Consider the following 26423-nt stretch of genomic DNA (forward strand, 5'->3'; position numbering starts at 1 on the left):
CTTCGTTCCAAATGCAATAAAATATCTTTTAGCACATATCAAATCAAAATGTTTGGAGCAGAAAATATAGAATTTCTTATCCGCCGACACATTTGCTTTTAGGTTTATTATTTACAGTTATTATTATTATTATTATTATTATTATTATTATTATTATTATTGAACAATCAATACATATTAAAGAATTTAAAAATATGTAGAATCTAATAATACAGTACCGAATTAAAATATATGTATTCATGTATGTTCGTATATGTATTATGATTTTAGTTGTTTAAAATAAATAATTTCATTTTAATACACACATATCTGTATATATGTAGATACATATGCATATATATATATATATATATATATATATATATATATATGTGTGTGTGTGTGTGTGTGTGTTTGTGTGTGTGTGTCGATTGTTATTAATGTTTGTGTTTGTAATGTTTGCGATTGTTATATTGTTTGTTTGTAATATTGCTATTAATCTCAAAGCATGATTTCATACGCATAAATATGCATCAGGGGGCCGGTTCTATATATATATATATATATATATATATATATATATATATATATATATAGATATATATATATATATATATATATATATATATATATATATATATATATATATATATATATATGTGTGTGTGTGTGTGTGTGTGTGTGTGTGTGTGTATATATATATAATATATATATATATATATATATATATATAGAGAGAGAGAGAGAGAAAGGGAGATAGATAGATAGATAGATAGATATTGATTAAATAGACGAGGTGATATTTTATGCCTATATATTGTGCATATAGATAAAGCTATGTACGTATCCTTTGAAGGTATTAATATATTGTTTCAATATGTCCATATCATTTATTTATATATATTTGTATATATATATATATATATATATATATATATATATATATACATGTACCTTACCGTTGATAAGGATGTATATATATCTGAGTGTTGATAAGTAAATTACATATGCATGTCTATGCATGCACATGTATATACGCTTATTCATATAAATATCTTCTTATACATATACTGTGCGAACGTGTGTACTGTTAAGATATTCATCGTTTTATATGTGATAGTTTCATATTCAATGGCCATATATATGTATGTTGATATATGCGCACCTATATCAGTTTGAAATATGTATGTATTTTTTTAAATATTTGAAATGATTTTTCAAGTAGATATACGTGCACATATATGTATATATCGCTTGGTTATTTTTATTATCGTTATACATTTTTAAACGCATATTTCATGCATACAGATTATATATATGTGTGTGTGTGTATGTATGTGTGTGTGTATGTCTTTCTATGTGTGTGTTTGTGTGATTGCGATGTGTAATATTTTTTATTGATTTTATACCTCATAATTTATGTGTATATATGTATGTATGTGTTTGCATTTTTATGTATATATATGTTTTTTTAGTTTATGCATATAGTTAACGCACATATAAGTTTATTTCAGAGCATACATGCGCTTTTAATAAACATATCCTGATATATATGCATATGTATATATATATATATTTATATATATATATATATATATGTGTGTGTGTGTGTGTGTGTGTGTATGTATATATATATATATCATGTGCATGCATCCTTATTAAATTTATAATCTCATTTTTTATCAATAAAATATATGCATACATATATTTTGATATGTGTAAGTTCTGCTTCTTTGGAGCTTTCTAAAGCAGTTTTGAAGCAGAATCGTGCAAAATAATCGCACGTTTACATATTATTATTATTATTATTATTATTATTATTATTATTATTACTATTATTATGTTTATTATTATTATTATCATTATTGTTGTTGCTGTTGTTGGGGTTGGGGTTGTGGTTATGGTTGTGGTTGTTACTATTTTTATTATTATTATTAGCATTACTATTGTTGTTATGGTTGTGGTTATTATTAATATTATTATTATTATTATTATTATTATTATTATTATTATTATTATTATGTACATTCCTTTTGATACTGAGCAATCACAATACTGTAATCACAATTAATACGGAAAGCATTTTTGTTTATTGTTTTAAAACAATTACACTTTTTAATTTTGATTTATATCTATCTATCTATCTATCTATCTATCTATCTATCTATCTATCTATCTATCTATCTATCTATGGGTGTATATATATGCGTTTGTGTGTGTGTATATATATTTATATATAGTCATCCACATACAGTACTGTTTCGCTGTTTCACAGCTCATCAGTGCGGCTAGATATTTGTATATATATATTCGTATAATGTATATTCGTATATATCTTTATAACGATATATGCATATAAATACATACATGTACATATGCCTATATACATAAATATAATGTGTGTACGTGTGTATTGTTAAGTTAATATATGCAAACAAATTTATTTGTATTAAGCTTATATTTGTGTTAAAACTTCCACTTTGCATTAAATGCAAATGCCAATCACGAAATTTAATAGAAATCAAATTCTTTTCATTGTTTATAACTTAACAAGCGGCAATGTCCACACCAAAAGATTTCAGAGTACAAAATCCACTTTAATAATATTGTTCCGATCTTTCTCTACTAAATACTTAAATACACACCACACGCCCAGTAAAACAATACACATATATTTGATTTTTATGAATATATATATATAGATGCACATATATATGTATATTTATTTTTTTTATTTTAATTTTGTTTCCAACAGTATTCAGTATATTTTGTGTTAAGCTGCTATTTAGTAAATACAATGACGGATTATATTACGAAAAAAAGCGATTATTTTCTTGGTGAAGCTAGAAATAAGAAGATAATACCACGAAGTAAAAATCCACTTGAAGACTCTTTTTACATTTTGTGTTATTCCTAGCTAATTTATAACCCCACGGATTAAATAATCGCCTGTTTAGTAATACTGTTTGTGCAAATAGTAGTCTCAACAACAAAGCAACTTTATACATAACATATATATATATATATATATATATATATATATATATATATATATTATTATTATTAAATGTATCCATGTATAATGTTATTAGATGATATATATGGTTTTCAGATTTCCAGTATTTACTTACACAGTGTTCAAAACGTGAGAACTTAGTAGTAAAGTATATAAAAATATGTATTGCAATTAAGCTACACAGAAGCGTCGGCGTTTCTCTTCCGTATGAAATTGTCAAACTAAGTGCCACTCAGCCTGACGATTACCTGCGTGTATGTAATGCAGACACCTCTGTCTCACTTAATTGTCATACTTATATTATAACACGTTACAATATATATATATATATATATAATATATACATATATATATATATATATATATATATATATATATATATATATATATATATATTGCAATTTTTGAATCAATATTTTACTGAATATTTAGACCAATATATTAGCCGGTTTGAATATTTCTAAGTATTTAAATTTTCGCGGTATAGATATTTAAAATTCACTTTGAACGGAATGTATATATTTTATTTAACATAAATGTTTTCGAAAATTATTTGGCATTATCTTTTAGAATTTTAAAGAATCTTTCTTTTAACCAATCTTAATGATTTTTTAAAATTATTTTCGAGGTCGATCCTACCTAAACCTCGTTAACGGTGAAATAACCAGGACCGCTAACGTGGACACAGACGTCCCGACCAGAAATATCCAAAAGAGAATGCGATCAACAACTTGGGCCACTCTTCGCCATTCCTGCATCATCTCATAGTCTTTGTCTTCACGTTCGTGTTTTTCTATAATCCGTCGCAAGGCCTTCAGGATTTCCTCGTTTGTACGAGCATGTGACCACGAGGTTCGATCCGGGTGTTTCAAGTTGTTTTCATTCTGGTGCGTATTGTGAATACATTCAGACCGTTCGGCTATCCGCGTACCATGGCACTCCACAACGGTCACGGTATCAGGGACCTTGTTATCCATCTGGATTTCATTCTGGAGTTCCTGGGCGATATTTTCGAGGGTAAGTTTAAGTGAGACGTTCCGTATGAAGTGGCCGTCTTCAGAGTAACAGTGGCTGTAGGACGGCTCGTTACTCACGCAGAACAAGTGCGAGAGCTTTTCAAGAAAGACTTTCCGCATCCACAGCGGCACACCGTGTTTGCTCGGGCCACGATGGTGGAGATTCAGGACCAGGACTGTCATGATTACAGACACTGACGTCAAAGACATTACGATTGTCAGGTAAATACCTGCAAAGAAAAAAAACAAACGCAATTGTATTAAGATGTATCATTTTCGTCTGTATGGTTTACATATACGTGATAGGATATTATAACAATTATTACTGCTTACCTGAAATAATTATGTTAAAACAATCACAAGGCATTAAAAACAAAATTTTAAAAAATAATTTAAAATCCAGTTAAATGAATAATTAAAACCATTTATAAAATTAGGTCGAAAATACTCACCGTTTATTAAAGTAGTTAAATTGAACAGCCCAAAATATTCGTACCATAACGCATTTTAGCAACATTGTCTCACTTTAACCATATTAATTAAACAAACTGATTAAGCAAGAACGCAGAGAGTAATAAAATAAAATTATAAATCTAATATGCGTAATGAAAAAAATGATAATGATCCTATAATTATCTTTAATGAATAACAAGGGATTTGAAACTTAATTCATAAACGAATAATCTTTTACTAGCGGGACCTGTGGACATTCCACAGGGCACTGATTCATACGTAATATATTGATCTTGGCTTTCTGTTGATATTAAGCGTAAATGGAGACGCTCTGATATTATTGTAACTATTTTGTAAAAACTGCAAAAGTATTTATCCAAGCTAGCATGGACGCCCGGCGTAGCCAGGTCGTAAAATACGCTTAAATATGATATTTTATAAAGTAGGCAAATGTAAAAATCTTTAATAAACAGGAAACAAAACCTTGGAAGGAAGAGATGTAGGTAAAATTTTTCCCATAGTTTTCCTTAAAAGAAAAATAGATTCCATATTGTTCATTGCAAAAGTGTTATTTTCACAACGTCTGATGAGAGGCTGTTCTTGTGAAAATTTTCGAACGATACAAGGTTTGAAATTGTTCGAATGGTCTTGAAACAATTGTAACGAACGATGAAATACGCTATTTGTTGCTATCGATCCATTCTTTGATGTCTTGGTTTTGTTAAAACAATATATATATATATATATATATATATATATATATAATAAACTAAAGTTATATATATATATATATATATATATATATATATTAGGAACTAAAGTTATGCACACACACACGCATATATATATATATATATATATATATATATATATATATATGCGCGTGTGTGTGTGTGCGTAACTTTAGTTCCTTTAGCTATAATAGAAACCGAAATAAAAATTTATAAAACATTCTTGATAAAATAATTTATTAAATATAGATTACTAAAGTGCTACCAGCTAAAATCGAAACCAAAACCAAAACTTTTAAAGAATTTTTGGTAACATTATTTATAAAAAAATAGATTACTGCCATTAGATAAACACGAAACCGAAACCAACACTTATGAATGACTTCTTGATAAATTATTTATAAAAATTGGATTTTTGGAGTGCCATTAGCTATAATCGAAACCGAAACCAAAACTTATGATGAATTCTTGGGAAAATTATTTATAAAAAAAATAGATGACCTAAGTGCCATCAGCTATAATCGAAACCGAAACCAAAACTTATGAAAGAATTATTGGTAAAATTATTTATTACAAGAAATAGAAATACATCACTATTAAACGACCCGAATGTAACTGTGACACAGCAAATAACACACACGCTATTGTATTAATATATTACAAGAGAAAAATGTTTGCATGAAAAGTAATATGGTTTAGCTTAAACATAGAAAAGTAAGAGACTAATTGTTAAAACTGATATTCTAGTAAAAAGTTATTCTAGTAAAAAATATATTAAATTCATAACTAAAAATATTGCAGCATTAAAAATTGATTCTATAATGTTATAAATTAAATTTAAAAAAAAATAAGTGTAACACCCGAACAGATATTACACTCGGATCTCAACCCGAATGCCGAATCCTACATTTTCTATTTAAAAAGTATTAAAATGAACTTATTATCTAATCAGACATGAATATGCGAGCGATTACATGAAGGGTAATTATTTGCGCATTCCTTTCAGCGGTATTTATTTTTTATGGCTATTTGTTATATTCTTATTGTTATTATTAGACGAATTTACCACTTGTGTGCGCGTATGTTACGTGAGTTCTTATTATTAAAGATACGAGTCTTATTATAAGTGATGTTGTATCTTAGAGAGAGATGCTTATCTTAGAGAGAGAGAGAGAGAGAGAGAGAGAGAGAGAGAGAGAGAGATGTTCTTGTAAGAGAGATTTATTAAGAGGGATGTTGAAAGACTCAGAGAGAGAGATTGTTATGATTCTTATATATTAAATGTTCATTCCTTAGACGTGTAGAAGAAGAAAGCTCTTAGAATGATGAGATAGTGTTCACTGTTCAGACATTGTGTAGACATGAGATGTCGAGACGTGTATGTAATGACATTTTATAACACAGATATATAATACTATTTTCCCTTTACCTTTTTGTAAAAATCATAAGACAAGACGACGTTTTATAAAACACATGATGGTTTATTTCGTCACGACCGGCCGTGGTTTCCTCATCAAGAATTCAAAGCTTCACATTTTAGTTTCAAAGTGACGTCTCGCTTCCTAGACGTTCAAATTCCAAACTCCAGACTCTCTCTGAGTTTCTCACTGACTGTCTTCTTTTACTCTAAAGTTTTTTCTCTATCCCTAGAACTTTCTATTTTCCGTGACGTCATACACATGTTAAAACATGTGCCTTCTTTCACGTGTTCTGGACATGCGTGTCCAAAACATTTCCGTTTTCTACAAAAGGAATTTTAACCTATACTCAGTAACCTATTTTTCCAATATGTTAAAAACATTATCTTATAGCTGCATTCTTTCAATTAAAATTTCATAACAAACTTGACAGTGCACATTCTTTTCTTGAAATATTTTATCTCTATTCTAAACAATTTTGTTTTACATTCCTTCTTTTTAATTCTCACACGTAATCTATTTCTAAACCTAAATTACGAGGTTCGAATTTCGTCTATTGCTATTTCATTTTCATTTTAACTAATCTCTCTATTTTTCTACTTACATGAAAAGGGGACAGCCCTTATCATGTAACATATTAAGTAGATGATTAGTTTTAGGTTGCGATTAGGAAGAATTCTATTTATGCATAATTTGGACGTTCTACATAATATCTTTTGCATAGGAATCACACCTTATGAAGGCCTAGAGACCACTCGTGGATAAATGTTAAGAATTTCAATTGGACAATATAGTAATCGTTAGTAATGGAAATCCGGTAAATTTGTTAACTTAAGTGGAACGGCTAATCAAGAACTTGTTTACGTTGGACTTGAAGACAATCAGATTGTAGTCAGCTTGAAAGCAGGAAAATGGGAGACAGTTCCACAGGCGTGCACGTTTAAGAAAGAAGTGCATAAAATTTAACATGAAAACGCTTTAATACACGAGAATGTTATATATATATATATGTATACATATATATACATATATATAACATTTTCGTTATCAAAGATGTTGAATATATATATATATATTTGTCAAATAAAGATCAATTTTTGCAATAATGAATTCAAAAATAAATAAATAGTTAAAACGAGAGCCCACCGTTTTCGGATCACACTCAACAGTACTAAATCGAGGGTATATCGAGGTAATTACGATGAAAAATGAAATGGAAAGAGCGGGAGACAAAACAAAAACAGAAACAAAACAACTGCAAATTATAAGCATGGAAAGAATCACATTGAAACCACATTAAGTCTTAAAATATTTTCTTTTTACTTGCAAAGAGAAAGTCTATAGGATTTAATATAAATAGTTACTAGTACCTTATAGGTGTAATGATAGGTGTAATTTGCTTGAAATATGAAACAAGTCAACACTGAATCAGGAAGCACAGACACGGCTAATTATCAGATGTTTACATAGTTGAATCCTATGCATTTTTCAAAATCTTTTATGATGAAAATTTTCATAACAAATTTAGCTGGAATATGTTGTTTTGTGCGGGAATCCAATCCCTGAGATACAATGTTATAGAGTGTCCAAGTAATAGAATTAGGACCCATCGTTCATATAGGGCGTAGAATAAATAATTAAATTCCTATGTATAAGTGTATTAATTAGATTATCATTTTTTATGAGATAAAGATATTTTCGTCAAATTAATGGAATAGAGACACTACTTCGATAGAATTCAGTTTCTATAAAATCATTTATATACAATTAAATGGTGTAGCGATGTGTTCTCCGTTGTGACCAGCTTTTGCAAACATTTTTGTGGGTTTTCCTGAAAAGGGTCTATCATATAGTTAAAAAAATATTTTTAAACATAATTATACTTCAATTTAGATCTGTTAAGTGAGGTGCGAAATCAGTCAGCTGGCTTTTTCATTTTTTAAAAATATTTTTTAAATTTATTATGGCAAAAATTCTTTTTTATTTAGCAATTATAAAATTCTGCACCCCCTAAAATATTTTTTATTTATAAAATCCTCTCAAAATATTTGATCTGCAGAGCTGAAATTTGACAGATATGCTGTTTGAATCTGTAGTATACTTTCGATTTTTTTTAGTTCGCAAAATCTCCTGCTAAGCGGTCAAACTTGAGAAAAAATCGTTAAACTTTAGCATAGTAAGTCGAATAAAAATTACGCCTGCTGTTTTCTTTGGCGCATGTTCACAATTAAAAATTCATAGCTCAAATCGCTTTATTTAACCTTTTGTATCTATCTGCCCGTAGCTCAAACGGTAAAGACGCGGAGAACTGTGACGGTATAAGTTCTGGTTTCGATTCCACCAGATGGTATCGGGAATACATTCATTAATTACTTTGGAAGTCATTATCATATATTGTATAATCATCAATTTAGAGTTGGCTCTATAATAATAAATAAAAATTTAAATATAATATTTATGCGTATTTTACAGCAGGGCAACGTCGGGCATCCTTCTAGTATAAAAATTAATCTTCAACCAAATCATGTTAATTTTATAGTAATATGTAATTTATACATCGACTAGAACGCTCTTCTTTTGCTATACTGGCACACATGAGAACTAAAGCAATATGAAAGAAACTTTAATAGACGTTTGATAATCTTCATACGTTTGATTATTTTTATGATTCTCAGCCATACTATTATATCCTTCATCATATCACTGATAAACTCTTCATATTATTACCGCTTATTCTCCAGTTGGGTTTAGCCTTTGTGTGGTGACTCATTAGTATAAAAATACTGTACGAATATCCAAGACAAAAATACATAAGAAATAGGGGAAGTGGTTTTAAAATGTAAGTGTTAGTCCTTTTATTCACGGGAATTAATTAAAATGGGCATCAATGCCGGAGTTCTCTCTCAGGTTTGCCTTAACCGAAGACAGGTAAACAGAGATGGACTAAATAAAGTATTAATACTTATTTTGGTAATCTTGAGTTTTAGTAATTCATTCACTTTTGAATAAAAGTCTCTATATGTTAATAAATGATAACTGATTGATTAAAACACACAGAAAAGAACATCCTTCATTCATCGGATATGTATTTAAAAACTAGCAAAAAAAATTAATTAGTCGTTGTTTTTACGTTTTTTGTTGTTGTTGAGCTTTTGCACATAAAACTGTACTTTTTATTATTGATTTCCTCTTTCAAAAATTACTTTTTCGTTATCATTCTTTTCATTCAAGTTTCATTTAATTATGTTTTTTAAATGTTTTCGGTTGCTTAAACGCTTAATTTATTCTTTTGAAGTATATTAATCGCCTTCCAGGTTTACCTGTTTCATGTATATAAAAAAATAAAAATCTCAAGGCGATTATATTAAATTAATTCTTATTTATTTTAATCTTTATTCGTTTGTTTTTGATAACACTAGTCTCGTTTTTAAGCGCACCAATACGTGTCATGACTCGTATAACAGTATTTACTGTTCGTTCATTTTTATATTATGTATAAAAATCGTGAGATGTACAGTTCTACATTTATTTCATACACGAAGATCGATCTACTACCGTTGACATGGTTGACACTAATCTGATTATGGTTTTCAAATATCGACAGCAAATAACTTGAAATATAAATAGGAAGATTGACTAACATTATTTATGTCGTAAAAAAATTCCGTTGTGCCATTATTGTTACGTAGATTTTCTATAGACATTGATTTATATAGAATGAAATATTGTTTACACGATGAGTATATTTATTACATTTATTCAAATCTATATTTTTCTTTGTTTGTCTGTTTGTCCGTTCCACAGCTTCTCGGAAATACTAAGCTGATCCGACTAAAATCTTGTATAGATTTTTGTTATTAAATGCATCAAACTAAATATAATAGTTTCCGCCCGATGAACAGTTGTGGACTAATATAGATAATTCGTCACACTTATGCGGCATAATCACATTGATAACACCAGTTAAGCAACGATGAGCTTGGCCAGTGAAAAATGGGTGACAATTTGAGAATACTAGGCGTGAAATATGCTCTCTACTTATCTCGATATTGTTTCAATCCGTTTTGAACTTGAATATTCGTGTAACAGGAATTAAAAAAAAATAATGCGAATAAGGAGAGGCATGGTTGGAGATAATGCAACTCTTGCCACAAAAATTTAAAGACTGAACGGAGCCGTTTTTTTTTTATTCGTCACAAGACCACAATTATTTCTAGAGCTTTCTTAGAAATTACTGGTTGATCTGACAGAAAGTTTGTATACACATTTCTGAACCGAACCGAGTATTATGGTATATATACGATGCGAAGTTAGTGGTCAATAGGTATTAATAAAGAATAATATTTAATGTAAAAATAATTGAATTATCAATTTGGTATAAATCACTCATTCTACTGAACGTATAAATTTGGACCGTTTCAATAGTGAGAAAAATAGTACTTTTATGTTACGCATCAAATTATGTATGGATAAAAAAAACGATATCCACAACGTCGATTGAAAGGGTAAGTGACAGGATTGCCAAGGGAAAGATTAAGCACAGTCAATGGTTATGAATTGCACTTGAATAGTTGAGATTGAAGCAACGTGTGACCATTAAATGTCTAATACAGTGGCATGCAAATTAGGTACTACACAAAGTTAAAAGGATCGGTGTGCTTAAACTATAACAGATCCGTAATTTTTTCGACTTTCTTTTACTAATCGGTTATTGAAATATCTCACGATTACATGCCCTAGTTTACACACACACACACACACACACACACACACACACACACACATATATATATATTTGTAGTCATCGACATACAGTCCTGTTTCGTTGTATCACAACTCATCAGTGCCGCGCGATTAGCACCTCTCCCAAGCCAAGGATTGAACCTAGAACTATCGTGTTGACAAAAGGCAGTTCGACCACGGAAGCGATGCCCGCAAATAACCTGTCCGAATGTCTATTTAAACAAACATCCGTCCGCCATTTATATATATATATATATGTGTGTATATATATATGTATATATATTTATGTATATATATATAAATATATTATTATACTGTTGGTAGAATTTTTCAGTAACTTATAACAACAACACAATATGTCATTCCAAAGAGTGCTCAATGCATGAAACAGAGCAATATTGTTGGAGAGCTATTGGCTACACATTAGCAAACGTGTTTCACTGACCTCCTAGCAGGGAAAATCACCTCATCAGGCAAAAAACCATCCACGAAACTTTCAATAAAGACCATCCCTTTATATTAAAGTCAACTTTACAGGGTTGAACCATTCTAAAAAGAAAGAGGGGTACCAACAACCTATATCAAAACAAATATAACCTATTCACAAAATAATGTTAGGTTTTTCAAGGTATAATTCTGAAGCAGATTTATTATAAGTTTGCATTAAATTTTCTAGCTCCAACCATTATAATTATAATTGTTTTTCGTTTGTTTTGTTAATACGGATTTTTAGAACTATTACTCCAATATCAGAGCAATTCATAAATTTAACTAAGGTTTTTTTTCCACTTAAAATCGAGATATAAAAATATACATATATTACTAAACTATAAATTTAGCGCTATTTCTCTATATAATACAAAAGCACTGACATATATATATACAAACAAACGTGAAAATTTATATATATACAAATTACTCTTATAATATGGTTTAGTATATTAGTAACTAAGTCTAATTATATTATTCACGGTAAAAATTTCACTAAAAATTATTTTTATAAAATTTAATAGATTCTTCGCTTTAGCGTTTAAAATAGATTTGGCGTTTAAAATAAATAGTAAGTAAATAAGATTTAGCGTTTAAAATCCTAAAATAAATAATAAAGCATATTACAATATATAAGTCGATGGTATGATTAATTCGTTAATATTCTTATAATTTTTTCAGTGAATGTATTTGGAAATGTTTACAGGAAATTGCTGTTTCCTGTTTAATGTTCAATAATTTCTCCCGGTCTTTAAAATTCGTAATTTCTAATTTTTCATGAAGGCATAAAAAACACGGTGCATGTAATGAATTACATACTTTCGATCTTTTTATGATACGCCATTCTAACTTTGGAGTTTTATTCTCCTTTATTAATTTCCACATCATTATCACGTAGGAGGAAAACTACGCAGGCTAAATTCGTAAAAAAAGCCGAATATTTTTTTTTAAATATGTAAATTGATCAAGTAGTTTTTTATTACATTAAAAAACTTATTAGCTTAGGTTTTGTTTGCAAACATTTCCATTTTGCAATAAAAATACAAATAACATGGTCGTAAAAATAATTTTAGACACGAAAAACGTATTTGAAAAATCAACTTCTAGTTGTAATCACACAGAATTTGGGTAAATTAAATATTTAAAAAAATATGTAGGTTCATCTGAACAATCGGCACCCACTAACAATTTTTCCTTTTCGTATTTTTCAACTATTTCCGCCGATTATTGGACACTAATGTAGCAGATTATAAAGAAAAATGGAAAAAAAACCCACAATATTTAAAGATTTGGAAAGTTTCACATACAACGTTCTAGTAAATCTATCCCCCATTTTTAGAACCGATTTACAGCTTTTATTTGATATTGGCTCTTTCAGTCATTATCATTATTTTGTTTTCATATTTTTGCGACGTTTCACTTTGAGAAAAGTCCGTCTCCCCCTCCCCGTCATTATTTTTTATTTATTTATTTACAACTTCTAAAAAGTTGTTCTTGCATTAACGGCACGTGCTATTTTAAAAAAAATAGTATTTGCAAGTTAAATTCAAGTTTTACGATATCTTATTTAAGTAAATTCTTAGGTGAAAGTACAGAATAGTTACGAAAACCTTCCTCTACCCATGTTAACTAATAGGTTTTTAAATAATATCGTTATTATTTCAGCGTTAAACTAAAAACTACCCTTTTTAAGTATATTCAACGTGAATTCCTGTAAAAAAACAGGGAAGCCTAGAAAAATCCTTTATAGAGGGTGTAATCCGTGGAAAAAAAGAAAAAAAAAAGAAAAGAAAACCGAAAAAAATTCAGTGCGCTTGTACAGTCTACACAAGTTTTCTGTGTGTTAATATAATTAAAATTATCGGAAAATGATGATTAATTAAGTAATATTTAACGATGAGACCTATAAATAATGAAAACTTCTATTTATAGTGTTTACAATTAAAAGTAAGAAGACCACCCATAACCCGTTGGATCAAATCACTTATATCGTCTGTAGTTAACAAATATGACTCTTAAACCGGAACTGGAGGAAAAATATGTTTTAATCAAGCACAAATATATATTGGGCTAAACAATTATTTTTTTTTAAATCACATAAATTGATGACTTTTTTAATTTCCACTAAACAATTGTTTTATCGTTATTTGTTGTTAATTTATAAATCTCACCTAAATCGTCTGTATGTATCAAGTGTTTGCGTGAAACTGGAGATCTTATGACATTTTGTACCCCAAACCAGCAAGCAAACAAAGCAATTTTATTTTTATAATTATATAGATAGGCTAATATCATATTACTAGTCAATTATTGACATTTTACATTGATTTATTACATCAAATGAAAGTACATCAGATATTCTCATAATCTATGTATAACAGTATTCCAAAAGATTATACTTAACTCATCAGTTGAACTTTATGTAAAAATTACTGATCCGATAATTTTTTCCTTTTGTCACTAAAATAATCTATTTCTTTATCTTTTACCTAGGAACAAATCGTAGCTTTCTAATGCTGTTTTTAATCATTTCAAGATCGTCTAGATTCCATCTAATTTTCCACTTCCGGCAAATCAAGTGTTTATTCTTTGTAAGTATTCTATTGCTTGACGTGTTTTATTCAAAACGTGACATTTGCCTGTGGTTTTGTTTTAACAAAGTTTCTTTTGAACGACATTCATGCGTGTTTGATTAACAATTCTAGCGCTTCTTTCTAATTCAATGAACAATGAAACACATCGTGACGCAGTTCATCAGCAATCAGTCTCATCTGTGTTAGTCAATCTTACTCACGGAATCGTGGTCATGAGCGTATACGTTTTTATAAAACGACCATTGAACATAGTTAACCCCAAGTAAACTCTGAATACTAAAGTCAAATTCAAGATCAATTGCTGTTCTACTAAGTTAGTACTTACCAAGACGAAAGGTCACTCGAAGATAAGAACTAATTATCATTTCACTAAGGAAGGAAGGGATTTGCACAATTTGATTACTTAAGAGCACAGTCTGACAAGTATTTGTAATTATTAAACTTAAAAACGACCATGTTGCAGTTAGATAGAAACAGCCTTGAAGTATTACGTTCTTCAACTGCGGAGTAATTGAAAACATATTCTATCCATAGAAGTATTGATTAATTCTTTGTACAGAGATTGAGACATTGAAATCCTATGCAGTCCTTGTTCTGAATGTTTTATAGAGACAACCAGAGATTGACCTACGTCAAATCATTTCCATGTAAATAACAATAGATAAACACTGTAAATTTCATGTGAGAAAAAAGATGTCATCTCCCAAACAATATAAGCTGTAGGTTATAAAGCAATAGCTATAACTAATAGATTTATTATTTAACTAAACTGAAGTTTACAACCGTCCAATGCTAAAACTAACTTAAAATATTGAGTCCTAACATAAACCCAACGAAACTTGTAATAAAACAGAACTTTCACGAAACTGCTAGTAGAAAATTGCTCCCAAGGTGTCGCTCTGCAACTTCAGTACTGACAGTTTTTTGACTGGGAAATACTAGCCGGGGATCCGTTCCCGACAATAAGCTTGGTTATTTTAGTAGCCTTGAATCTGTCATGGTGAGGTATTCGTTTTGAGGTGTTATACTCTGATGGATTGGGTCCCTTTGATAGCTAAGGAGTAGATTAGCTAGCTAAATATCCAATACACAACCCAACTTTGAAAATAAGAGTAGACAGTTTTAAAACAATACATTTTGATTATTAGAAAACAAATAATAAATATTTTATATGCATGAAAGTTGTAAACAAATAATAATCCAGCCGAATAAAAGAATACAAACAATAAAAATTCGAGGATGATGGTAAACATTGACTTTAGTTTTAGAAGTATGAAGAATGACGTAATTGTGGCCTCGTGGGAGATCATTGTACAGGACAAAAAAACAATATCATATACTTAACAAGAAGAGTAATAATCAGATAGATAGATACATATAGATAGATATAATAAGAGAGAAAGATAGAGAGAGAAAGTCAGAAAATCGAAAACGACGGAACTGGATCATGTAGTCTTTAGATGATCCTAGAGTTGGTTCAAGGAAATGAAGTCAGACAGATCCAATGTGGCCCAAGAGAGACGATCTGGTATCGCGACTCAGTTTTACCCGACGCGAATCTATTTGTAAACTGAAATGCAGTTAGGTTTGAAACTATAACAAAAGTTACGCTTGGTTATTTTGTGTTAGTTCGCATATAAATCTAATATTGGAAGGATCTTGATCAAGCGTCAAAAAGCGGCAACAGAATTGTTAAAAGGTTTTTGCCTATTTATTGTTAAGAAGTATATGTTGTCATTTTAAGTGAATGTTTTTGTCATTTTAAGTGAATGTTTTTGTCATTTTAAGTGAATGTTTTTGTGTTATATATACATCTATGCATGTAACAAGCACACATTCGTGTTATATATACATCTATGCATGTAACAAGCACACATTTGTGTTATATATACATCTATGCATGTAACAAGCACGCATTTGTGTTATATATACATCTATGCATGTAACAAGCACACATTCGTGTTATATATACATCTATGCATGTAACAAGCACATATTTGTGTTATATATACACCTATGCATGTAACAAGCACACATTTGTGTTATATATACATCTATGCATGTAACAAGCAAACGTTGATGCTTCACTGTTTGGAAGTCACTGATATTGAAGCGTTTATCAATAGACACTCATATATACAACTATTACAACTATGTGATTTTTTGCATACATGAAAGCACACATTTACAGACATATAACATGCATTCTTTTTAATGCTATAAAGAATTGATATGGCTATATATCACGGCGAAGTTTACTCTCCCAGGCGTTTTCTCTACTTCTTGAGTAGGGCAATTTATTGTTTATTGATTAAGGGAGGAAATGCCGATGAGGTTGCTGAAACAATGTTTTAAAAGGCACCTTTTTAGGGTGACAGGCTTTAATATCCCAACCCTTGTGTTACATCTTCCAGAGGAGGGAAGGAAGTAAACAGCACTCAAGCATTGCTCCAAATAAGTCTAAAAAATTACAAGAAAGTTTTTGCGGTTTTTGCCTTTTAAATGTAGATGGACATATCTCGGTTCAATCAAACGTTTATATATATATATATATATAAACACTATCAGAATAAACACACTTTTACCAACATAATACAAGTGTATTTATGTCAGTAAAGTAAAAATCTTGCGTTCTGGTGGTGATGAAGTTGCCGAAGGCGTTTTTTATATCGTATACGTTTACGAAACATTTCTCACGCAGAAATTTGGTTAGATGCTTGAACAAGTGCTGGTCAATAGGTGAGAGATCTGGAGAGCATAGCGAATGAGGCAGAGTGGTACCACCCAATTTTTTCCAACTTCTGGACGGTCGGTTTAGCAGATTCACATATTAATAACTACATTTTATTTCAGTATTTAATTTATGTATTTCTGTTTTATTAAATGCTAGCTTTTTTTCTCGTCCATAAATGTTTATCTATTTTTAGTTCGTGAGAGGGGAATCTATCACCATACTTTCCCTTGAACACGTCTGTAGAATACTTAATAATTTTTTTTTTAATGGAGAGTAGAAAACGCATTGTGGATGCGTTATCGACAGCTCCTGTTACTCTCGCTTCTTCTTATTTGCACCTCAGTCCTCATTTTTTAATGAGTGATTTTTCTGACAAAGGGAGAAGAAATACCTGTTTTCTAGGTTGGCAGTATTTTGCGCGAACAGTTGGCAGAGATGGCGGAAATTTTCTGTTTCTATGTCTATCCTTGTAGCCATGTCACTAGTAAGCGTGCTGGAGGTAAACGTTTTGTCTGGGCTGACGTTATCCGCCTGATAGTCAGGGACCCGAACCTTGGATTAACAGCTAAGGAGGCTGTCCTATCAGCAGGTGCAAAGTACTGGGGCTGCTGTATTGCTATTTCGTGAATGGATTCTGGACCATGCAGTAGCTTCTGCTGGGACATCTCGATGCCATACTAGTGCCGGCTGACTACAATATGGTTGTGTTCAAGTCTAACGTAAATAAGTTCTTGATGAGCCGTTCTATATAAGTTATCAAATTTACCAAATTTTTTATTACTAATGATTACTATATTGTCCAATGTCTACTGTACATTCTTTAACCCTTATCCTTGAGTGGCCTCTTGGCCTTGATAAATGATGCCTATGTAAAAAAAAAAGTTTATGACGCATTTCATTTGTTTGTTGACAGTATATATATAAGGAATGGCTTTTATTTTAAAGTTAAAAAGTAGAATTGCTACAGAGATTAGAGTGGTACCATTACAACGAGCGACCTTTTATGCTCCATAATTTATACTTCTACATAATTACTACCATTCTCAATGCCCCTCAATATTGTATCTCTGCTCCTGATATGTGCTTATCAGAGGGGGTTCTTTCTTAGTGTTTCATGTCGTCAATATCTGCAACAGAGAAATTAATCTTTTAGGTTCTTAATGAATAAGGTCAGTCATCGTAACTATTACTGTCGACTTTCAAGTCATCCTTAAAACGTTTTCGTCGAGTTAACCCCCGAACTTCTTCAAGATCCTCTTGCCGAGTTTGACAATCTTGCTATTTAAATTGGAAATCTGCACGCAATTTACAACGACACCATTTATTTCATGCACGGAATAAATTGCTCGCCACACGTCAGCGATCATTAAATAAAAATCCGTAGTAATTTATTCTTAGTATCGCCCCTAATGAAAGATTATCTTTTAACTTCCAGAAGTCTGTTAATTAGAACTGATTCTAAATAACAATTCCATTCATTATGGCACGGCTCCTTTTGGAAACATTAAAAACTTACGTTGGAAGTAATTGCCGCAGATGGACGATAGATAGCCTGGCAATGCTATTATGTAGATTATATTTATTAAACTATGCCATCAGGTGAATAGTGATGACTGAAGTATATGTAAGATGTTTTTTTATCGAATCTACATCGAACGTTTTGGAACTTAATATCTTAAGAACGTTTCTTGAAAGCTTTACAGGTGTGACGGATATCTCTAAATCAAATGATAAAATATTAAAAGAAACATATTTTAGGATTTTGAAGAGGACATCTGTTTGAAAAGAGTATAACAAACTTAATCATAAGATTTTATAATTGGAAATATGAGGTAAATCGAAACCGTATAGATAAAATTCGAAACACGCTTTCTCTTTTGATGTTTACATTCTATGATTAGGCTTGCACCGCGATGCTAACAAAATTCGCATTTTAAAGACAAACAGATAGAGGACAGCGGGTTTATTCACTTTGGTAGAAGCCTATAGTAATGAACCACCATAAAAACTATTCCTTATCAGTTTAACCATAGGTATATTAACATATAGTAAGAGTTAAAATTGATGATAACGAGCATTCACGGTAGTGAAAGCTCTGCCAACGTAGATTTACGACTGCGTGAGCCATGTCCGAATTCTCTCGAGTCTGTAGCACCATTTATACTTATGGATGTTGGCAACCTTCACGTAGATCCTTTAGAAAGTATATGAAGGAACTGGAGACGTCAATAAAAACAACAAAATAAAAAAAAAATCAAAAGGATCAAAACTCGTGTCAAAGGGGAGGATTTCATAGGCACTCGGTCACGCTTCTGATTTGGCGAGATGCGTTTTGTGGACCGATGCGATAACTTGCAATGAAACTACCATTGCTAGTCTCGCTCCGCTTCTGGATTTTGATAGCTTCTCCTCATTTCTTCCAAAGTGAAGCATAATATACTCCTGTAATCGTGGTAACCTTTGCCAAAAAAAAAAAAATCTGTCATCGCCGTGTAGCTACGAAATCTCCACTCACTATTCTACTCTCTTGGCATTAAAACTTTGATGTTAATCTCTCCCCAGCCATGGAGTTGTTCTTGAAAGCAAAACGTTTCTTAGATGGCACAGTCTTGATTTCCGAAGTTAATTCATGGTTGGAGGACAAAACTAGGGTATTCAAAGTAAACGGTCCCCTAAATCTGTTTTAAAGTAATGGGAGAGATGCGTAATTGTGTGATTTCTAGGATTTTATTTTTACTCTCCTTCTTTCCCCTTGGATCTACATTTTCATCAACCTTATATTATTCTTTGCCCCTCTCCCTTAATACTTCAAGATCTTTTTACTTTTTACTTCTGGTTATTCTTCTTTTTGGTAAGAACTTCTATTTTTCCTCATTTTCCGAACCAGTTTCTTATAATAATTTTTTTCTAACGTATTGATTTTTAGTGCGTTAAATATAAATACTGTTCCGGAATCGGATGATATGTATCTTCCTAACACAAAACTTATTACTATTTTAGGATTTAATCATAGTGACTGAAGAATATAATCAATCTTTGAGAAGTGGATCAGAATTGGCAGAGTTAGTCATAAGAATTATTGTATTTCTCAAATATTCTTTTATTTGACTTTATCTTTATTTCGACGTGCGTCAAAGTGGTATGACGAACGATAGAAAAAATAATTAAATTCGAATCCTTGGAAATCTTTTCTGATATAGAAAATTCCGTTATTAAATTGTCGAATGTATATATTGGTAGAACTATATATATATATATATATATTTTATATATATATATATATATGTTCATAATGTGGAATGGTTAACCCACTCAAATAAGACTGATGATGAGGGGAGGTTCTGTCACGATTTCTCCATTACTTATGACCTCACTCATATTGTTCATGAACCCACCAGTGGCCTCGACACTGACGGCCAGTATGCAAGTCTCCTAGACTTTTTTTTTCACAACTTGCTCTGAACTGTGTTCAGCTTCCGCTCATTCTCCACTTGGATCTTCCGACCACTCTGTTGTATCAGTTAAGATAAAAATGAAATGTAATAAATCCAAAGATGTACCTCTCCATCGTATAGTATATCGATACTCTATGGCTGACTGGGATAGCTTCCGTACATTTATATCAGATCTACCTCTGCGTTCCATGTTTAGAAAGGATGTGCCCTCTATATTATCAGACCTGATGGAATGGTTTATTGTAGGTATAGACCGTTTCATACTCTCGAAAAAATTCCAGCAAAAACCTAACAGCCAACCGTGGTTCTTTCCGGAATGTGCTGCTGCTATTGCTCACAGAAACCACTTTTTTCATTGCTTCAAACGTAATAGATGTGCTGAGACTAAAGCTACTTTCAGGACTGGTAGACACTACTGTAAAAAAGTTATAAAAACGCAAGAGAGTTATATGCTCAGTCCGTTAAGTCCAAAGTAGATGAGCAGCGGCTTGGTTCCTACCAGTTTTGGCAAATAGCAAACAGAAGCCTGAACAGAAGCGTGTGCTCTATCCCAACTCTCATAAATTGACCTGAGCTCATCTCATCAGCATCAGGCAAAGCCAAACTCTTTGCCAATAACTTTGCAGCTAATTTTACCTTTTGCAACCAATGTCGCCAACCTCCAATATTTCCTCCTGTATCAGAAAACACGCTATGCGATATACAAATATATGTACGTGATGTTGCCAAGCTAATTAAAAACCTTGATTCCAGTAAAGAAACCGGCCTTGACGGTATTCTAATTATATGACTCAAAAGACTTCAATTCAAACTAGCGCCCATCCTTAAAAAAACTGTCTTAAGGAGAATAGCTTCCCATCACCCTGAAAAATCTCATCAGTATGCCCTGTATTTAAGAATTCAGGTGATCGCTCATCTCCTTCTCAGTACAGGCCAATAAGTCTCCTATGCGTTATAAGTAAGTTGCTTGAATCTGTGTTAAATAGAGAAGTAATCAACCATCTCAGCAAAAAATAACCTTCTTAGTGACACGCAATATGGTTTCCGTTCTCCTATATCTACAGCAGATGTGCTTACAGTTTTATCTCATAGTATTAGCGAATCTCTCGGGGAAGGCCATCCTTCTAGGGCAATTGCTCTTGGCATATCGAAGGCCTTTGATAGAGTATGTCATAAAAGTTTACTTTACGAGATCTCCAGCTACGGTATATCTGGAAATGTCTTCTGAATTATTAAATTATTTCTCTCTGATAGGTTTATACGAGTAGTGTTGATGGGCAGAAATCAGAAGTTCTCAGTATTAATGCTGGTGTCCCTCAGAGGTCCATCCTGGGCGCAACTCTCTTCCTGATCTACATGAATGATCTTCAAAATCACATCCTTACATGATTCGTAGACATTTATGCTGATGACACAACTATCTATGGTAGCACATCTAAGACCGTAAACGACCAAGTACTCTCTGATTCTCTCTCCTCTTATCTTGAGCAAGTGGTATGATGGGGAAGAAGTGGCTTGTAACTTTTAATGCATCTAAAACCAAGCTTTTATCTTTACACCATCAACGCCCTGATCTCCATCTGGCATCAATTGAAATGAATGGCTCTCGTCTTGGGGGCGCCTCATGTTTTGACAAGCTTCTGGGCTTGACTTTTAATTAATGGAAGACATACATTAAATCCGTTGCCAAAGCCGCTGGAAAAATGGTGGGATCCTTATATCGATCCAGTAGATATCTCACTTCTGATACAATTCTCTATCTATATAAGAGCCAGGTACGTCAAACGATGTAGTACTGTTGCCACATCTGGGCAGGAGCTGCTAGAAAGGACGTATTCTTCCTTGGTAGAGTTCAGAATAGACTTCGTAGCCTCGTAGGGGATGTCATTTTCTCTTCCTTGCAACCTCTTTCTCACAGAAGAGATGTTGCGAGTTTGTCTCTGCTTTATCGTTGTTTTCATGGCAAGTTCTAGGCTGAGCTGAAATCCATGGTTCCCCCTCGCCAAACTTTCACAAGAAACACACGTCTAGCAGAAATCACTATCAGTAATTTCCCCACTCTTTATCTGTACCTTAATCTAAACGTAGATTCCATGAGCAAAGCTTCTTTATTAGAACTGCACGCCTATGGAATTGTCTTCCGTTTTCCTGCTTTCCAGCTTATTACAATATGGATGTCTTCAAGTCTAACGTAAACAAGTTTTTTTATGAGCCGTTCCATATAAAAAAAATTACCAAATTTCCATTACTAACGATTACTATTTTGTCAACTGTCTACTGTACACTCTTTAACAGTTATCCTCGAGTGGCCTCCAGACCTTCATAAGTGGTGATGCCTATGTAAATATATATATATTTATTTATTAATATCTAAACATATATGTGTGTGTCTGTGTACGCGTGCTTGTGGACACAAATACACACACATACACACATATATATTTATACATAATTATTTGTATACCTACAGATACTACTGATTCATGTTTCTCAATCATCAATTATGGAAGTAACGATTGCTACCGGTCGTGAGATTCAAACGCAACTACAAAGTCACAGTTGACTACATTTGTTAGGACGTTGCTTCGAAGCCCTCATCAACGCAAGAGAATTAAATCAAATTAAACACCTATTAATGTCAAATACGGATACCACGTATAGTTACAACCGGAAATCATGAGCATTGCATAAGACCAAGCTGACTGTATTTTTATTTCCCTGACAGTAATCAACTTTAATAGTTTTTAAAGGGGCTAATAATTATAAATAATTATTTTTATACTTGCAGACACAATTATATATACACACCCACGCATTCACACACACGCATACACATATATAATCCATGGAAATTTACAATAAGAAACTAAACAAGGCATAAAGCAATGTTCACATATCTGCTGTTTAGTGTTATATGACTAAGTATAATGTACGAATATAGCTAAATCGACTTTGTGTTGTATTAAAATTCTCTGTTTCATGTCAATAGATTTTGGTTTAATACGAAGCTTCAGAGTCAAAGGTGACATTGAAACGGTTTCGAATTCTGCGACCAGCACTGATTATCATTTTCCAAAGTGAAGATTGCTTAACAATGAAACGCTTATATATGAAAGTAATTATAATAAATATTTATAAAAAATAGTATATACTAGCAGAGCTCGTAAGAATTACACAAGATGCCACATTATTTACTCAATAAATAAAGCTGATATTTGGAGGTGTATGTTTACAAAAAAGTGGTAGTAGTAGGGCAGGCAGTCTCGAATCCATACCGCGAAGTGGGAAATGAACGCGAAAAAAAAGTAACGTCTTTGTCGTTGCATCCATCCCCAAACCAGAAGTGGCTATTCAAGCGAAACGAGGAGCTGACTTTAAAAAATATCGGGTAAAAAAGCGACCCCTTCCTGTAGAAAATGTCACACTTGAGAATGAAGCAATTAATGTTTGTAGCCAATTCCTCGATATTTGTTGTCCGAATGGGCGCGCTTCAAAACGATACCAATTTCGTGAAACTTCGTCGCCTCTGTCTAAAGTTTTAGGCAGACACACAAACATTAATTCATACATACATACATACATACATTTAAACAGACATATGAAATTTATATAATTGATAAATATATTGTAAGTTTATTTCAAATACAAAACGCGTATACAACATATCCAATAGAAAATTAAAGACGTTTCTATATATTACCAACATGAAGCTAAACTACCGATCGCGGTTACGGATTTCTCGGGATGAAACACCACACTCTGCTATGTTAACAAACTTCGGTTTCAAATTATGCAAGACAGAAATGTTGATATAATGTAATCTAAAGATTAAATCAATTAATGATCTGATACCAAACATTAGCTTTTCAATTCTTTACGATTTCTATTTTAGAAACGAACAAATAAAGTTTTGACAACTTCTTATGAAGTCACGTTCAAACCGAGAGAATAGACGTGCAAGCGTGATTCGATGAAGATGGCTGCCTGTCGAAGTAAATTAACATCTTAAGTTTACTCCTTCTTAGTCGTCAAACCTACCTTGGCTATTTGGACTCGAGGTTATTATCTAATCTGTTCCAGTCTCCAACAACCTCAAGTAAGGTCATGATTAGATCAAGGATCCAGTACTTCTCAACTGTCTTTATTTCCTTAACTTTTCCACTCGAGATAGCAGATGTGGTCACGCTGTCAGATCGTCTTGAAAAGCAAAGTTTTGTGTATCTGTTGACTAAAAGGAAAAAAATTGATTTTATTTCGGTTTTCACCGCAAATTTAAAATGAATAAGAGTTAAGCGTTGCGCGGTTTTAAGTAAGATCGCTGTATGCCACAAGGCAGCCTTTTATTTTTTATTAATTAGTACTTTTTTATGAATTGGGGGGAAACGAGCATATATACAAAAATATGTGTATATATGTGCATAACTAGGAGTACATTTGCACATATGTAACCTACTTACAGTGATGGTAAATGTGTTATTCTCAGAGATTATTAAATGCTAATATGTCGTAGATATTTGTGTCGAATCACTATAATGTACTCCATCAAGGAAGCTGTGAATTAAGTTCGCAGAAGGAGATTTTAGTTTAACATCCATCTCCATCTATGAAAGACTCAACATAATAGCCAACATGTTTTCAGTCGCCAATGGCTGTTAGTGGTCTCGTCCTAAGATAAAAATAGGAAGGAAAATTAGGATTTATCAGACGTTTATTCGGAGGATCTGCTGCGAGATCTAACGGATGGATCTCAAACTGTGATTAGTGTTTGACCAATATTGCCGCTGTCCGATTCTGCAGATACACTATCATCATTTTCTAACCAATACACAAATATGGCATCATTTTTATAAAATAGACAAATATCATTTTCTATCAACTACACAAATATTATATAATTTTCTATCAAATACACAGATATTATATCATTTTCTATCAACTACACAAATATTATATAATTTTATATCAAATACACAAATATTATATCATTTTCTATCAAATACACAAATATTATATCATTTTCTATCAAACACACAAATATTATATCATTTTCTATCAACTACACAAATATTATATTATTTTCTATCAAACACAGAAATATTATATCATTTTCTATCAAATACACAAATATTATATCATTTTCTATCAACTACACAAATATTATATCATTTTCTATCAACTACACAAATATTATATCATTTTCTATCAAACACACAAATATTATATGATTTTCTATCAACTACACAAATATTATATAATTTTCTATCAACTACACAAATATTATATCATTTTCTATCAACTACACAAATATTATATTATTTTCTATCAAACACAGAAATATTATATCATTTTCTATCAAATACACAAATATTATATCATTTTCTATCAACTACACAAATATTATATCATTTTCTATCAACTACACAAATATTATATCATTTTCTATCAAACACACAAATATTATATGATTTTCTATCAACTACACAAATATTATATAATTTTCTATCAACTACACAAATATTATATCATTTTCTATCAACTACACAAATATTGTATCATTTTCTATCAAACACACAAATATTATATCATTTTCTATCAAACACACAAATATTATATGATTTTTTATCAACTACAGAAATATTATATCATTTTCTATCAACTACACAAATATTATATCATTTTCTATCAATAATACAAATATTATATAACTTTCTATCAACTACACAAATCTGAACGCGATTGAAGATCAGTCACTTAACATAGCGCATTTAAAGATTTGACTTCGTTGGTTGCGCCAC

At 31.3% G+C, this 26423-nt stretch overlaps 1 protein-coding gene across 1 annotated transcript in view; it reads right to left on the minus strand.

The window, feature by feature from the left end:
• Window positions 1–3579: 3579 nt before the first annotated feature.
• The window catches only part of LOC145266993 (neuronal acetylcholine receptor subunit alpha-10-like), a 790101-nt gene continuing 767257 nt past the window's right edge, over window positions 3580–26423 (minus strand). The window contains exon 6 of the mRNA XM_080122852.1: window positions 3580–4241. Within this exon, the coding sequence (XP_079978978.1) occupies window positions 3631–4241 (611 nt within the window). The 3' untranslated portion in view covers window positions 3580–3630. The remainder of the gene's footprint in view (window positions 4242–26423) is intronic.

Source organism: Euprymna scolopes, chromosome 4 (genome assembly GCF_053919585.1).
Source record: "Euprymna scolopes isolate OS-2025 chromosome 4, ASM5391958v1, whole genome shotgun sequence".
Taxonomy (NCBI): domain Eukaryota; kingdom Metazoa; phylum Mollusca; class Cephalopoda; order Sepiida; family Sepiolidae; genus Euprymna; species Euprymna scolopes.